Raw genomic sequence first — 16,604 nt, forward strand, 5'->3', positions numbered from 1 at the left:
ATTTTTTCAAAGATTTTGCCAAGGATGGAGGTGAGACTGACTGGCCTATAGTTACCCGGGTCCTCCTTCCTCCCCTTCTTGAAAATGGAATAAAAATGTGGAATAAAAATCCTTTACTTCATAAAAATCCTTTGCTTTTCATAATATCCGAGTCTGAGCTGGCATCTCACTGCTTTTACTCTGTTGTTTCATGTTAAGGAAGCTTCCCAGATTTTATATTTTTTACTAGCTCTGGTGGCTGTGTGGTAGCATTTCTGCCTACCACAAGGGAGATCTGAGTTCAAGTCCCAGCTGGGCTGACTTGGGGTGAGTGAAGTAACAGGGAGAAATTCTTGGAATTCAATACTGACAAGTGCAGGATACTGCACCTAGGGAGGAAGAACCAGCAGCATGCCTACAGGCTGGGGAACTCCCTTCTCATCAGCATAGAGGCAGAAAAGGATCTTGGAGTCATTATTGACTCCAAGATGAACATGTGTTGACAACATGGGGACACAGTCAGGAAGGCTAACCACGCCTTGTCATGCATGCACAGATGCACCATGAGCAGGTCCAAAGAGGTGATCCTCCCCCTCTATATGACATTGGTCAGTCTGCAGCTGGAGTACTGCGTCTAGTTCTGGGCGCCACACTTCAAGAGGGATGTGGACAACATGGAGAGGGTCCAGGGGAAGGCCACTCGCATGATCGGGGACAACAGGGTAGGCCCTACGAGGAGAGGCTACGGGACCTGAACCTGTTCAGCCTCCACAAGAGAAGGGTGAGGGGGGATCTGATGGCTGTCTATAAACTTGCCAGCAGGCAATGGGACAGTCCCGGTTCCCCCGAGCACTACTGGGAGTAACAAGGAGTAACAGCCATAAGTTGAGGGAGAGTAGATTCAGGCTAGATATCAGGAGGCACTACTTCACTGTCAGGGCGGCTAGGGTCTGGAACCAACTTCCAAGGGAAGTGGTGCTCGCTCTTACCCTGGGGGTCTTCAAAAGGAGGCCAGATAGACACCTTGCTGGGGTTGTTTGACCCCAGTACTCTTTCCTGTCCATGGCAGGGGGTCGGACCCTACTAACTATGAAACTATGCATGGGCCAGTTCCAAAGCCACTGAGTTCAGTAGAAATGATTCTCCTTTTCATTCAACTGTTCCAGGCCCTACACGTGGAATCATTTCCATTTCTAGATTGGGGAGAAAAATTGATTGGGGGCTGAGACTCTTGGAATTATCCTGGAAGCACGTTCGCTGCCTGCCTGCATTCTGGACAGTGTGTGACATTCCCCACCATGCAAGGGCTTGCCCAATTTATTCAATTTAAATACAAGCATTAAACAGTCTCATGTTCTAGTCCAGCTTGTGAGAAATATGGGAATTGCAGGAGAATTGCATGTATTTGCAGCTTCCTTTGGTTGTTAGCAGACTTTTTTTATGAATATGTCTTTTGAAGAAATTGTTGGATTATTTTTCATTTTGTATTTGACTCCACTTTGGTTAGGCAGCCCTGTTTTCTATTGCCAGGGCAAAGCAATAGCAAGAGAAAGCTGAGCAGCATCTGCATTCCCAGAACTTTTAGTCAACAGCAAGAGTTGTATTCAAGCTTTACTAATGTAGAAACACATGAGTATGTTTTACTACCATCTTGCTAGTATTTAAGTTACCTCACATTCCTGCGCAGAACAGTAGAGAAGATAGTTTGTTTACAGCCTGTATTTCACTAGATTTCAGACTACACAAGCTATGATCTACATACATATCTGAACAGAACCAGCAATCACCCTAAACACACCAAGAAAGCTGTGATATACAGCCAAGCCCTCAGATACCATCAAATTTACACTGAGGAGAACACCCGGGATTGCCACCTCACCAATCTTAGAAAGGCTTTCACCCAACAAGGACACTCCTCCAGAGCAATAGATTGCACGTTTGAAAGAGCCACCTGGATACCACATGAAGAATTGCTGCAGTACAGAAGAAAACCCCCCATGCATCACACACTGCTGGTTATGACATATCACCCCTACCTCAAACCCATATGGAAAATCCTCAAACAATTGCAACCCATACTAGAAAGAGGCCCTATTCTTAAAGAGATCTTCCCAGAACCACCCAAACAAGCACTGAATGTCCCTAACCTCATCACCAGAAGCAAACTTTCTCAGGCTCAGAACACACCGAATGGATCCAAACCATGCCATGACAAGAAATGCAAAATCTGCCAACACATCTCCTCCACCCCCACAATTATTACACCCCACAACAGAACCATTAGCACCCCTGAGTCTTACAGCTGCACCTCCAGAAATGTAATATATCATCTCATCCAATGCACCAATTCCCCTGATGGAAAATATGTAGGTGAAACCAAACTACAACTGCACGCCAGATGAACGCACACCGGAAATCTATCAAAGACAAGAATACCCAATTACCTGTGGGGGCACATTTCTCACAAGAAAACCTCTCTCCCCAATCTCTCAGTTCTAATCCTCAAAAGAAACTTACACAACACTTCCCAGAGACAAGCCTCTGAACTCCACTTCATCAACCTCCTGGATACAAAAAATCATGGACTAAATAGAGACATTGGATTTATGACACAATATAACCTGCCTGACAGCTGACTCCCCAGGTACCTCTCCACTATTTAACTGCTACATTCATCCCCCTTTCCCCCCCCGCCACAGCCTGTCTCTCACCCACTGACTCCTCAGTTTAGAGCTGCAATGACGGCCTATCTTGCATGCATACCAGCCCAGCCTCTGGCTTCTTTACCATTTATTCCATTCAGGAAGAGCACACACCAATTTCCTCAGCCTGACAAAGGGTTTTTAAACCCGAAAGCTTGCTAAATTTTTTTTCCAACTTTTTAAGTTGGTCTAATAAAAGACATCAAATTCACCCAAAGAACCTTGTCTGCCTATGATCTACATAAGATCTTCTTCAGGAAACATTTGTATCTGGCATTCTAGCTGGGGCTTATCAGTAAAGAAGGTTGTTGCTGTACACTGCTTACATAAATTCTCGTTGCTATCTGTGCCACCGTAGCCTGTCTGGAGAAATAATTGTTGGTTGGAATCTTAGACAACCTCCTGCATTTCTGAGAAATATAGGACAATTGTATGGAAAGCAGAGGGCAGTGGAAAATTTCACACTGATACGTCACAACCCCTCAGTGAGTGCATCTGCACATGTGCAATTTGCATCTGAGTTTATTGCTCCCAGGTACAGAGTTTACACATGCATCCAGGACTGTGGCACGTTAACCCAGGGTGGTGCAACTCTAACTGGCGGGGGCGCTGGTAGGGGGCCTGCTCCAACCCAGCTCAGTGTGCTGCAGAGGGGCTGGCTGGGGCACCAGGGAGTTACAGTGTGGGGCTAGTCAACAGGCAGCCTTGCACTGTAGCAGCCTGGTACCCCAGCCAGCTCCGGTCATGGTCTACATGTGCATTGTGGTGGAGTAAATAACTTCACTGTAGGATAGTACTTGTGTTGGGCAGTGTAACCTATGGTGGAGTTAATTACAGGCAGTCCTTAGACTTATGTCGCAACTGGTTCCTGAAAACTGTGTCTTAAGTGGAAACGTCATAACTCAGAACCAATTTTCCCATAGGAACAATGCGATAAATGCAGAATTGTGTCCTTTGTGATGCTCGATACAGATGCATCCAGCTGGTAAGTCTGTTGTGATGGAAGGGGTGGGGGAAGGAGTGTAGAGGGGGCAGATAAAGGGCTTCCCATGCTGAGGGAGGGGCTGGGGCAAGTTGCTCATCTGGCAGCTCCCGCCCTTCGTCTGGAAGGGCATGGGTGGGGGGGCATGTGTTCCCAGATCTGTGTGAGGCGGGGTGGCGCGGGCAGGGCTGGGGATGCACTGGGCTACACTGGGAGTGGGGTCGATGCCCTCCTGCCTCTTGCCCTGCTGGGGTGGGGCAGGCATGGGATGAGCCCACTGTGCAGTCTCCGGACAAGTGGTGCACAGTGGAGGGAGCCACTTCACTCCCCCCCACCCCACAACAAGACACGGCTCCATCTTGCTTCCATCCTGCTCTGGCTGTGCAATCCACGGCAGGCATTGGGGGGGCATATGCCCCCAGATCAGGGCAGGCAGTGGAGTAGGGTGGGGTGGGATGGGGCGAGGTGGGGCGGGGTGGGACGGGCAGCGGAGTGGAAGCCATAGCCCCCCATAGGCCCTGTCACCCACCAGGAGTGCAGCCCAGCGCAGCCCCGGCCCTGCCCTGATCCAAGGCCACACACAACTCCACTGTAAGCACCTCATGCAGATGCGCCCAGTGTTTCATTCATAGTCCTGCAGCGTATGATCCTTTGTGTGGTTATGGCTTAAATATGTCTGTGTTTCTATATTTTTAGTAGCTTTTTGTTGGGTACAGGGCATGGGACATTATGCAGCGAGTAGATAAAAAAAGAGGATGAGTGATATTTTCTAAGACTGAAACTGAAAAAACAAGTAAAATTGAAATAAAAATAAACGCAAAAGCAAAGAGTGAATGGCAATGAACCAAAGTGGCTTCAGGTTACCAGTACTCTTTTCCTGGTGATTTAGTTATGAAAGTGAGTTATGAAAGACTATGACAGGCTCCCTCTCTCTTCTTCTTCAGAGGGTTAGCATACCTGGCTAGCTACTCTGTCCAAACTCTGCGCAGGTAGATTGATGTCAGAGCAACGGAGATACCCAAGTCCAGTGCCCACTTTAAGTCATTTCATGCTCAGAGAAGAGTCCTTAAAGTACCAGCCTTACATGTTGCATCACACTGTAAATGTCCCTTATAAACCTTTTTTCAACCCTGTATTTTTCCAAGGATCGAGGAGAGATGAGGTTTGTCTCTTAAGCACCCTTGAAGGTGCTGCTGTTTGTAACACAATAGTAATTAGAGGCCCTGGTCAGGCTCAAGCCCCAGCATTTTGGGCACTGTACAAACATGGAGCAGAAAGCACTCTGCTTTTTGAAGATGGATTCACGTGCCCCTGCCACGGTCTGTGGAAAAACCGATTTGCTATTGGGCATTGATGTTTCTCTACAGCAGGTGCATTAACTAAAATAAGTCTTGGGGAGGGCGAAGAACAATTATTTTCAGGTAAGAGCAATCTGAGAATGGCAAATAGCATGAGAAAACAGGCCCTTTAAGACCCAGCTCTCAGGTACATTTATTTCCCTTTTGCTTCCAGCCCGGCCCTACTTGCAGCTTTGTTTACTGCCCGCAGGGATAGAGAGTGAGGCATCTGCACAGTGCACACAAGTACTGGTGGATAAACAGCAGCTTGCTGAGGTTAATCTTCTGCAGTGAGGGACTGGCCATATCCCCAGGAGACCTCATGTGTCACTTCCTCACTCACATTAATTCTGTGCGTCTTCTGCTGGCCATAGAAATGGTATTTTTTTTCCTGCTTTCTGCTGCAGTGTAACATTCGCCTTCTGAAATTAAGAGGTTACACTGCATTTCTGGTGAGCGTTCCTGTTTAACCCTTAGAACACTGGCATTCTCTAATGCTTCCTCCAGAAACGTTGGCAATTTTTGTATGGGACTTTTGCGCAAAAGCAGCAAACTGATCTCATGCATCCCCATTTTCACATTCCTATGGCTGTCTGTCTGGACAATGCCAGTGATAGTATTTAAATGATATTGCATTCAGTACTGCACATCATTAAGACATGATCTCAATGGGTGGTTTGCAATCTTATTAGACTCAAGGCATCCCTTGGAAATGCTCTTAGCTTTCACCCAATTTTTGACTACAGAAAAATAATAGAGTGATGCTTCTGTTGCCAAGAACTCAGAAAGACCACGGGGGCTGTGTCCAGATGAGCACGGCCATGTGGTATGTGGTGCCATAGATATGTCTGTGGTGTCACTTCCCACACATTCAGCTGCTCTCCATGCTGCAAGGTAGCAGTGCAGAGGTTTGGGTTTTTTTGATCCCAGGAGATCCCGAAGTCAAAAAAACCTGCACCAAAAATGTTAAAATAAAAATATGGAGTGGTGCACATGGGGACAGTCCATGCTACCCAAAACTGGGGCCTGACCAGTCAGAGCCACACTCCAGCTGCTGGCCAGGGTCCAAGCAGCAAGACTGCCACTGCTGCAGCCCCAGGAGGCCCCATAAGATCCCAGGTAAGGCTGCTGGGGCCAGCCCAGTGCTGACCCCAGCCTCCCCTCCCCTACCTGCCACTGCCAGAGGGTGTGGCACAGGCGTTCCCTGGGGATAAGTAGAAGGTGTGCTGCTGTTTCTTGTCCCTGGGGAAACAAATGTCCACGCTCGCATGGACACAGCCAAGAGGTCAGAATGTTTTTGACACCATAGATTCCCATTGAATATTATCCCTGGGTTTATTTTGTGAATCATGTTGGTGTTTGCACATGTAACAGTTGTGTGACACCCCACAGCACCCTTAAAAGCATATCAGGGCATTCCAGGGTGCCACGACACCCTGGTTGAGTATCATTACTCTAAATACTGACACAGACCTATGGTGCAGCTTCAGAAGAGCCCAGAAGGTCCCTCCTGCTCTTCCCAACATCTTTTGAGAGCAAGGATCACACATGGACAATGCAAGGCTATGCTCCAGTAATGCAAAGATCACATCTTGTTAAGGTCACACCTGTACATTAAGTGTATGATCTTTGGATCATGCACACATGACTTCTGCATTTTCTTGGTGTGAGCCCACTACAACTTCCTTCTAGAGTCCCAGCTTCTGTCCGTCCCCAGTGCCAGAGATGATTAATGGCTAGGTTTCTCCCTGCCACCTAAGTCCTGATCCCTTCCTCTCCCTCACGCTCCTGCCATTCCTAGACCTAGCAGAGAAATGCTGATCCAATATATCATGAAACCATTTATAGCAGTTCACAACCAGGAATGGGCAAATATCCTCCCTTCAGTTAGGCACTGCTAATCACATGAATATGATATCGCCTCCACCCTCTGCATTTGTATTTGTCAGCTACTGCCCAAGACTTTTCAAGCAATAACCTTTCAAAGCTGTGCCACCTTGGAAAACTCATCCATTCTGCTTGGTAATACAATGTAATAAAGGAAATACTGAAAAGTGCAAATGTACAGTAGCATAATTTACTTACTGCTTCGTTTGTGAGAATACACCCTTCAGGGCCTTCCATTAGCTCTTTGATCAAGTATAATGGGATTATACTTTTCAGTTATGAGTCTGCAAAATGCAGTCTCGGCTTAGTGCCTTTCACTTCTCTAAAGGGATTGTGCATGGGAGGTGCAGCCCTACAGACACAGTATATTTATTTGGAAAAGATTGGGAGGGAGATGGCTGACTGCTACTATAACTGCTGCTCAAGCCCAGGCATCATTATTGTTGAGCTGCGTTCACATCGTTGTTCTGCTGCGGCTTCTGTCCAGCTCCACTCTGCCTAAGGTGAGTGTTTGAAGACTCTGATTTGGGCTTTAATAGGACAAGGGAAGGAGAATGCTCTATTAATGGACTTAAGTTTTAAACAAATGATTTTACCCCCAATTTCTGTTTCCTGGTCGGTTTATGTGACTATTCTTACAAACATGCTTGTTGCGCCTGAAGAAATACTGAAGAAAATTGGCCAAAAATGCAGATTTTTAACTTGCCCCATGTAACAAGTGATCATTTCAGCTGTTGTTAAAGCAGCTTTGCATCATCAAGAATTTGGCCCCAAAATATTACACTTGCTTGACCAAGCACTAGAAACCTGCCATGTGACCTGTCTATCCTATCACAACTCACATTTTAAAGGGGCTGCTTGGGAAATAACTACAAATGGAGGATTGCTCAGTGGAGATCTCCAACAGCAGTTGAATTTGACATTTCACGGTTCTGCTCTGGATCATGACAGAAGGAGAAGCAATGTTCATTGGCTACACTAAACACACTCAAAACCCACTAAACCCATTCTGCTGAGCCCCTCAGATCCCATTGACTTAAAGGTGTGGAGGGAATTCAGCTCATAGCAAAATGGAGCTTTACGTAAGAATGATTGATAATTATGGCTCTGATATGGGCTGGGGATGAGGATGTGTGCTTGCCTGGCTTATTCCATAGTATTTTTTTACCAGCCAACAGTTTTTTACCAACCAACCGCCCAGAGGAGAGAAGGGATTCAAAGCAACTTTGCATCATTAAGTGGAGAAGAATGATGATGGCCCCAGCATGGGCCCCAATGCCAACTTGCACCCATGGCGATATCTGGAGCAGAGTATATTTATCATTGTTACAGGCTATTATTTATCTGCTTGAAACATATCTTGGTGAGCCATGTACTGTGGTCAATGGTTGCTGAGTAGGTTGAAGGAAGAGAGATGGCAAAAAGCTGGGCTGTTTCCTGCAGCACGGCCGAGCTTTCCTGCCTCAATACAGCAGAAAACAAAACAAAACTCCCCAAATAAGCAAAAAAAACCCCTCAATAGCCAAGAAATTGGAAACCCAGACTAGAGAAAGTGATCAGTTGGTCAGAAATTTTTGCTAAGTTGGCTCCTTATAGGACTGTTGTCTGCAGGCACAATTTCTCCTAACAATCCTCCCAGCTGTTGCAGACGATAGACACATATTCTCCCTTCCCCTTCTTCTGACTCCTGCATAGGGCTTGGCCTGGCTGCAAGTGTTTGTTGGCAAGTATTTGTTTAATTTTTAAATGCGTTTGCTTCAGCTCTATCCTGTAAGGTCGGAGGTAACAGTTCTTACACCCCTAGAGCATATGATGCATTTCTCATTCTCACTGGCTTTTACGTGAGGCTGTAGAAATCAAGAAGCAAGGAGGCAATAACGGTATGGGTGCCCTCTCTCTTTATGGTCCAACTTGGAGTTAATCTGTTGACTTCAGATTTGGATCAAAGTCCCCCTCAGAGAAAAGGAATGTAATGCAATGCTCCATGTGTGAAATGAAACACAAAATGGCAGCTGCCCCATCGAGCACGGGAGAGCTCTCTGCACTTGAAGGTGCACTATAGAGAAAATCGAATAGCAGCATAACCTTTCAGTTCCATAGCAACCTGCTCCTGTGTGCCTGTGCTCTCAGCTTCCCCATTACCTCCATGCTCTCGGAGTATTAGCTCTGCTTCTGAGCATCGTTTCTCTCAAACTACATTTGCTTATGCTGCAGCTTTTAATTATTTAATCAAAACACCCTTATGCTGTTCAATCAGGTTTTCAGAAACATCAGCATATGCTGAGAGAGATAAAATGTGCAATGTGAACTCACCATTTCTTAGCATCCTGTCACAGTGACCCAGAATAGCAAAGAAGTAATTATTTTGCTTAACATCTCGGAGATAGCTAGCTAGCTTTACATTTTTTCCCCTCCTCTCTTTCCATTACAGGACTGTTGATCAAGTTCAGGCTGTGCATTGTACCCCTTAGGATGAACAGCCAGAGATACAACAGGCATGTGGGAATGTCTCCAATCAATATCAATTAGGTAAGGCAGTCTTGGAAAGGAGAATGTCCAATAGTTAATGGGGTATCTGGGGTTGCATACACATTGCCTCCAATTAATCATCTTATGAGAGTCCTTAAAAATAATGATGATGTTATTCTTCCAAGCAAGTACCTTTCTGGGCAGTGAGATACAGCTATCGTAGCTGTTGTCAGTGTTACGGGTCCTATAACCCCTCTGTGTTCTGTTTTGCTGAAAGTTGATTAGAGAGGTACCATCTGGCTGGATTGCTAATGATCTCCTGTGATGACTGGTGAATCAGAGTTGCTCTCAGATACAGCTAGGCATAGCTGTGTCTCTGAAAATCAGGTCTGGGGCACTGCTTTTCATGACTAGCATCATCCTATTGTGCCAAGCGCCCTCTAGCTAGATACAGGTAGTTAAGTCTTGTTATCTGAAGTCAGGCAGAAGACAGTGCAGGGTGGCACTGTAACGATGAAGGGTCTTGTTAAACTGTAATTTTAGGGGGCTACTGGAGCTCTTAACCCCTGGATTGGCTGCATGTTAACACCTTTATGTAGCTTAAAGCACTTGTTATTTGGCTCAAAATTGCACCGTTTTAGGGCAGGATTATCTCTAATCAGCATAACTTTTTTCCTGTTCCATGAAGGTGAGGCCAATCCACACAGCTGTTCCACCCAAACTGAGGTCTTTCAGTATCCAGGGATGCAGTGGCTCCTTCCCGTCTTTCTGTTCTGTAAGTCAGGGTGAGTGGGGAGGCTGGGGTGCAGTGAAGCCAGGTACGGTGCCTTGACTCTTGGGTACATTGGGCAGAATAAGCACAGCAGCCTTGGAGCAGCTGGCACCTGCAGTGCCTCCCATGTGGTCCTCTCCCACGGCCAGCAACCCCACCTCCCCAGGTACCTCAGCCTCTGTGTGCATCAGGTCCTGGCATCACCGGGGGTGCCAGGATGCTTCCAACTGGAATCTTGATCCCCAGGTATCCAGGTGTACCATTTTTGCCTGAGGCTATGCACAGGTCCTAGTCCTGCCCCTGCTCACCAAGCCGCTAGTGGCAAGTCACAGTTGTGCAGGTGCAGGACAGCCAGAGAAGGTTTTTTGCTTTAAGATACCCCACTAAACCAAACAACGCTAAGCCGATTAACATTTGTGTGGCTTTTAGCGTAAGGTGTAACAAGCTCAAACTCATTCAGAAAGGCATAAACTTTTGTCGGCTACAGCCTACTTTGTGGTGTGTAGACAGGCCAGTTTATGTAGCAGATTACAGGCCACTTCTTCACTCTTGGGCTCCTCTGCACTGCTGCAGCAGCAGAAGCGGTGAACTCTATACAACATACAACTCTACCTAACGTACGACACTGTGGGCTCCAGAACACCAGAGACATTATTCCTGTCCAGTGTAAAAGGGCATCTTTTGTTCCTTTATGCAGTGATTCAACAAAGAATTACTCATTTCACTCTAAGTGCCATTGATTTCAGTGGGACTCAGACACATACTGAAACTTAAGTACACCCTTAAGTGCTCTGCTGAACCAGGGCTTTTGGGATGAACGGCTGTGGATTGCTAACTACAAACACCTCTGTCCAGGAACCACTTCCTCTCACAGGATTCTCAGCAGGGGCCCCACTGAGGCTTTTAAAGGACTGAGAAAGGATTGGGAACACGAGGAAAAGAGACATTGAGCAAAACCTAGCTCAGGAGGAGCAGTGCAATGGAGCAGTCCCCCTGACCGTGGGGTTACTCTGTAAGCTGCCTTCAGCTTCCTTGCATGCAAAGTGCTTTCAACATCAAACACAAGGAGAGAGCTGGGGAAGGGAGGGAGGAGGAGAGTTTAGCTGGCAGAGTATTTCCTTTCTTGCTGACTCTCCTGAGATAGCAATATGCATGGGCTGTAGAGGCACGATGCTCATGTCGAATTGGCTGAGGCCAATTAGGGATGATCAAAGTGCCCCTCCTAAGTATTCTAGCCTACAGCTTTATTTTTCTTAATCAAATTAAACCATAAAAATAACATTTATCATGCTGCCTGTGGCTCTCAGAAGTGCAACTGCTCAAAATTTCTCTAGCTGATGTCAGATATGGGTCTGATCCTGTTCTTTGGAAGTCTTTGAACCCTTCACCAGTGTATCTGAGCTTCTAAGGAGATGGGCAACTGTGGAGCCGCTGTTCCAAGGTAACTGTCTGGGCTAAATTGCCCTGTTGCAGCTTATACTTACCACAGGATAAGAGCAGGCAGACAGGCAGTTATCCCCCATCAGCTGTTTTGCAGTAAATCCCCTTCCTTTTTTACCTCGCTCTGCTTTGTTCATTTCATCGGAACTGAATGAAGAATCTCCTTACCCTAAAGTGAAGTGATTCTTCAAAAAGTGCTCGTAGAGAAAAGGGTGCTCTCAGCTTCCTTATGAAATCTGCTCAGTTTGAAAACAAAAGGAATGAATTTTCTCTATTGCTCCTAGATGGAGAAAGCTATAGTAATTGTCTTAGCATGCGCAGGAGTGAGGTCCCTGATCCCCAGTGAGTGGCGCTCAACTTCCCATTGATGAGGGCTCTCAGATCCCTTGGAAGCCCTTGGCACCAGTCTTTATTGGAAGCACCTGGCTTCCTATGCACATGGAGTGCAGAGTCTTTTTTTGCACAGCCTGAACATAGCCATATTTTAAAGTCCAGATTCATTTCAGGGGGAGGAGAAAGAATGTATATTATGTGATCTGCACAAGCTTTAGTTGTATATAAAGCAAAGCTGTGTTCATGTAACATACTGGTTTAGAACTTAGAGGCATAGAAGTCAGCAAACTCCAGAAGTCAAGAGGACTTGTGCAGCCCCATGGACGTAAGGATGCCCATGTAGACTCTGGGCAAACACAAGAAAAAAAGATGAGCTGATGCTTGTGGTTGACTGCTTTTATTTTTAAATTTGTCTTTTATTGGAAAGATACAGCCTGAGCAACTCAGGGACCCAACTTCTCTGAAGGTGCTCCCTTCCCAGTGGGCTTCTGAGCATTGCTTTCTCTAGCTATTGTGCTCTGAATTGCATTTGGGGCTTGGTATCCTCTCTGCCTTGACCTTTCCTCCCTTTGTTTCCCGGGCACTTGCAAGACACTTCAAGTCAGTTGTGTTTTTAGTTGGTGCTTCAGGCAATTGTCCAGACAGAGCACTTAGTTATGGAAGTACCTTTCTCCCTTAGAGTGGTTGTAACCTTTGAAACAGCTGGGGCAGAGAGCACACGCACGCAGCTGACAAATGGGCTGTTCTGAATACTTGGAGCACTTTTTGTTCTGGCAGTAATGTCACTGGGCCCAGCCATGTGGCTATTGCTCTCTCCCTCCAGTCAGGCCATGGGGAAGGCAATAATGTCCCCCTTGGGATGCTTCTGTGCTGCTGCTGCTGCTTCTTGTGGCCTTGTTGTGCACAATTCTGGAAAAACATCTAGTTTACAAATGATGGCTCTTTCTGCAGCAAGGCCCTCCTTCATACAGGGCTCACCAAGGAGTCGCCAAATGAGCAGGTGCTCCACAGTCTGCACTTCACTGCGCTCACATGTATTTGTGTTATTAGAGTAGCCCCACCTGATCACGTTTCCTTTTCATTTTCAGGCTTGCAGGAGTAGCCGGTACAGATATCACCATGCTGACCTGTCTGTATCAGCCCCTCTGGAAAGGTCCTCCTAGGCATGAACAACACAGGCCCCCGGAGGCTGGGGGGGCACGGCGACTGCCTCCAGGTGGTGGTGAGGGGGGAGCTCCCTTAGGCAGCTGTGGTGGTGGCGGGGGGTTGGGGAGCACTGACTGGCAGTCAGCGACCACCCACAGACGCCACCAGTGGCCAGCAGCGATCGGAGACTGCCCACAGCTGCAGCCAGCGGTGGCAGGGGAGGGTAGTGCGTGGCAACCGCCTGCAGGCACCACCGGCAGCGTCAGCAGCACTGTTTGCAGTGGGTGCACTGCCAATCTCAGGGGGTGCGTGTGCACCCCCGCCGCATCGCCAGTGCTCCTGGGGTTCCAGGCCATTTCAGGGCATCCGGTTGCATGTAATCTTTCTTTCTATAACCTCAGCTGTACCCTGTCAGCCAGCTTATCGAAGGGCACAACACTGGTCACAAACTCTTTCGTGCTTTAAGCTGTTTGGTTACTTCTGTGTGACCATAGAGTGAATACCGGAGGTTTTCCATCTGCTGTGATCTTTCTTTTTGGCTTGTTATCTTTCCTCTGATATCAGGTGCTGCAATGCCAGCCAATAAGTGCAGGCTATCCTTTGGTGTCAGCTTTAGACATCCTGTTATTTCATGACAGCTATCATTTGGAACCGGGTCTAGTTTCTTGGCCTGAACTGATTGTTCCCATACTGGACATGCATGCTCTGCAAGGGAGTAACACAAGGCTATAGCAGTGGTTCGTAATGTAGCGGGGTTCGCTCCCCACTTTGAGGTGACTGACTTTCAAAGTATGTTGTTGTGGGCGCTGATTTTACCTTTTATCTTTTCCACATGTGCTTTGAAGGTAAGTATTTGGTGCAATGTAACCCCCAAGTCCACCGGGTTCAGGTGTTCAGTCAGTGCAATTCCATTCCAGGTGATGTTTCATTTCTGCTTGGCTTCTCTGTGGTGCAGGTGAAAGACTGTAACCTGCGTCTTGGCTGGGTTGGTGCAAAGCTGGGTCTCTGAAGGACAGAGCTTGCTTTGCAGGGGTCTTGGATGCAGGGGCATTCCAGGCAGAGAGCAACAGCAGTCCCCCTGCCTCCCATCCAGTTCAGGGGGGAGCAACGAGGAGACTTCGTTCTCATTTGTGTTGTGCCTTGTCTACGGATTAGAAAAGGACTTCAGTCTTTGGAGCCATCTTCATGTCCCGTTTCCCAAACAGCGATTGATAAGCACATTCAGAAAAAGCTGTGGTTTAAAGAGGTAGCCCGGGGGTGGGTGGGGGGGAGTCTGCCCGGCTGCAGCATGCCATACTCCTGCCACCTTTCTTGGGAGCACTCGGTGTTTTACACTTCCCCACTTCTGGAGCCACAGTACCATTTGAATCCCTGACAGACTGTACGCAGAAGGGACTCTAGATGTCAGTATAGCCAGGTAATTGAATCAGGCCTTTCCTCCTCTAATTCACAGGGCTTCTTTTGATGCTGTTCTTTCTGCTTTCTTTGCTCTCTTGCCTTGCAGCTGATTTCTGCTTTGGGTTTCAGAGTCGGAAGAGTGGTTCGTGCATCTGGAGGGAATACAGATGAAAGGAAACGGTGGTCTGAAACCCAGCTCTGGGAAGGGATAGATGAAGACTGATAAAACCCTCCGCACCCCGCATATCCCAGTTTCCACTGGCACTGTAAAGAAACTATGGATTCACCAGAGCACCCCAGGGGCAGGTCCAGAGTCTCACTGCTTTCTCCTTGGAGCTTGCCTTTTTAAAGGGCCGCTGCTCAGTCCACGTCCTGTTTGCCAGCTTCCTAGACTCTCCCCCTGCCTGAATGTGCTACAGGATCTTGGGTCTGTTTCATTCTGGTTGTGGTCTGGAGGCTCGGGGACTTGCCCGTTTACAACCCAAACCAGCTGCCTTCAGCCAGGAAGGGTCCCGTCCGGGTGAAATAGATGGAGGCTCGGTCAGCTTCCTAGTGGTTGTAAGTGCAAACGTTCTCCGGGCGAACAGGTCTGCTTCTGCCTGGCTGAGATCAGCTGAATGCAAAACATCTTGGGTACACACAAGGAACTTTGCTACTGTTTGAACTGATGCTCACAGGCATTTTATTAGGACTTCAAGAGCCATTTGCTTGGCTAGAAAATTGAAGTATAGTACAGTACAGTATGTTCAGTTTTAAACAGTCATGTCAAAAACAGCTTGAGGACCGATTCTTAAAAGTCAGTTGCTTTCTGCATTTGAATGAGGTGGCGGATTCAGGGAGCAACAGGATCTGTGGCCTTCAAATTTGGCAATATAAATTACTGGGCTCCAGTGATACATCATTCACGGTGTGAGGGCTCCCACTGTGAGTCGATCTGCCTTATTGCTGAGCAGACTGTATCTCTGCTTGAGACCAGTCCCAGTGAAGTAAGCATGGAGCACTTTTCTCAGCATAAGGATCTGGAGATGAGTTTGCCTGCCTCAGGAGGAAGACACTAGAGACATCCTGGCTTCCCTCACAAGCAGGAAGAGGCTGCTAGAAATGCATCATATTTTGATGAAGGTCTCTATTAGCAAAGGCAAGTTGGGAAGTATCAGCTCTTTTCCAGGGGGGACTCCATACCTGAGTGTTATTACTCCTCAGAAATCGTCTATCAAATCCTTGTGAATTATTTACATTTGGTGAATATTCAAAAGGCTTTGAAAACTGATTTCCATAAGGCCAAGGATTATGGTGTCAGAGATTATTTTGCTCTCTCTAGGAAATGGGAAAGAACGGGGGAACCAGAACTCAACCACAGGCTTTCTTCTGCTTGATGGATTTTCCCTTTTGGGGATGGGTCTTGTTGAGTATAGAGGTCCAGGCTTAATCAGCCTTAAAGTACTGATTCACACTCATTGCTCCCTTGCAGCAAATCTGTGTAATCAGTAGAGATGACTGAGGAAGGAAGTTTTCTCCCCCTTTCTATAGACCATTTTTACCTTTTTGACAAAAGAATTCAAAACCCAACATTTTCTGTTCAAATCCCTCAGCTTGCTTTGGCCTCCCTGGCTGGACTTCATCTCCCAAATAGTTGCAGATTTCCTGCTTTGCTGGGATACCTTGATGCCTCCACAAAGAAATAATCCAGCCAGGGGATTTAGCCTGTAGAGGCGCATAGGGCACCTAAGCTCCAACTCTCATCTGCATTTTTGGATGTTCTTTCTTCATAGGAAAATTGAAACTTTCTATGAAAAAACAGATGCTTTTCATGAAACCTTTTATTTCAGTAACCCAGCTTTCTACTGGAAACAGCTTTGACAGAACATTTGACTCACTCGTAGGGCTGTGTGAAATCCCACTTAAATTTATCTCCTGGGCTGTGTATTTGTACCAGCTGGCTAAGGGACACCATCCACGGGCCTCAGGCACCTCACACAATTACAGACTATATGTTCCCTTCAAAACGTACCCATTCTGAAGTGGAAATGGCCCAGGTAAGATCATTTACAGTGATGTACCCCCACAAGCTTCTATAATGGGCTGGATAATTTGTAGGGCCATGCAAAGCTGTGGTTACTGATTCAATTTGGCCCACTTTGGTGGCTGAATCTTCTGGG

At 47.0% G+C, this 16,604-nt stretch overlaps 1 protein-coding gene across 1 annotated transcript in view; it reads left to right on the forward strand.

The window, feature by feature from the left end:
- Window positions 1-16,604, forward strand: part of LHFPL1 (lipoma HMGIC fusion partner-like 1) — a 30,294-nt gene that overhangs the window by 4,669 nt on the left and 9,021 nt on the right. Inside the window, 2 exon segments of the mRNA XM_019540462.1 lie at window positions 9,333-9,359; window positions 9,361-9,441. Of these exon segments, the coding sequence (XP_019396007.1) occupies window positions 9,333-9,359; window positions 9,361-9,441 (108 nt within the window).

This window comes from Crocodylus porosus, unplaced genomic scaffold (genome assembly GCF_001723895.1).
Source record: "Crocodylus porosus isolate Cpor-Errol unplaced genomic scaffold, CroPor_comp1, whole genome shotgun sequence".
Classification (NCBI taxonomy): domain Eukaryota; kingdom Metazoa; phylum Chordata; order Crocodylia; family Crocodylidae; genus Crocodylus; species Crocodylus porosus.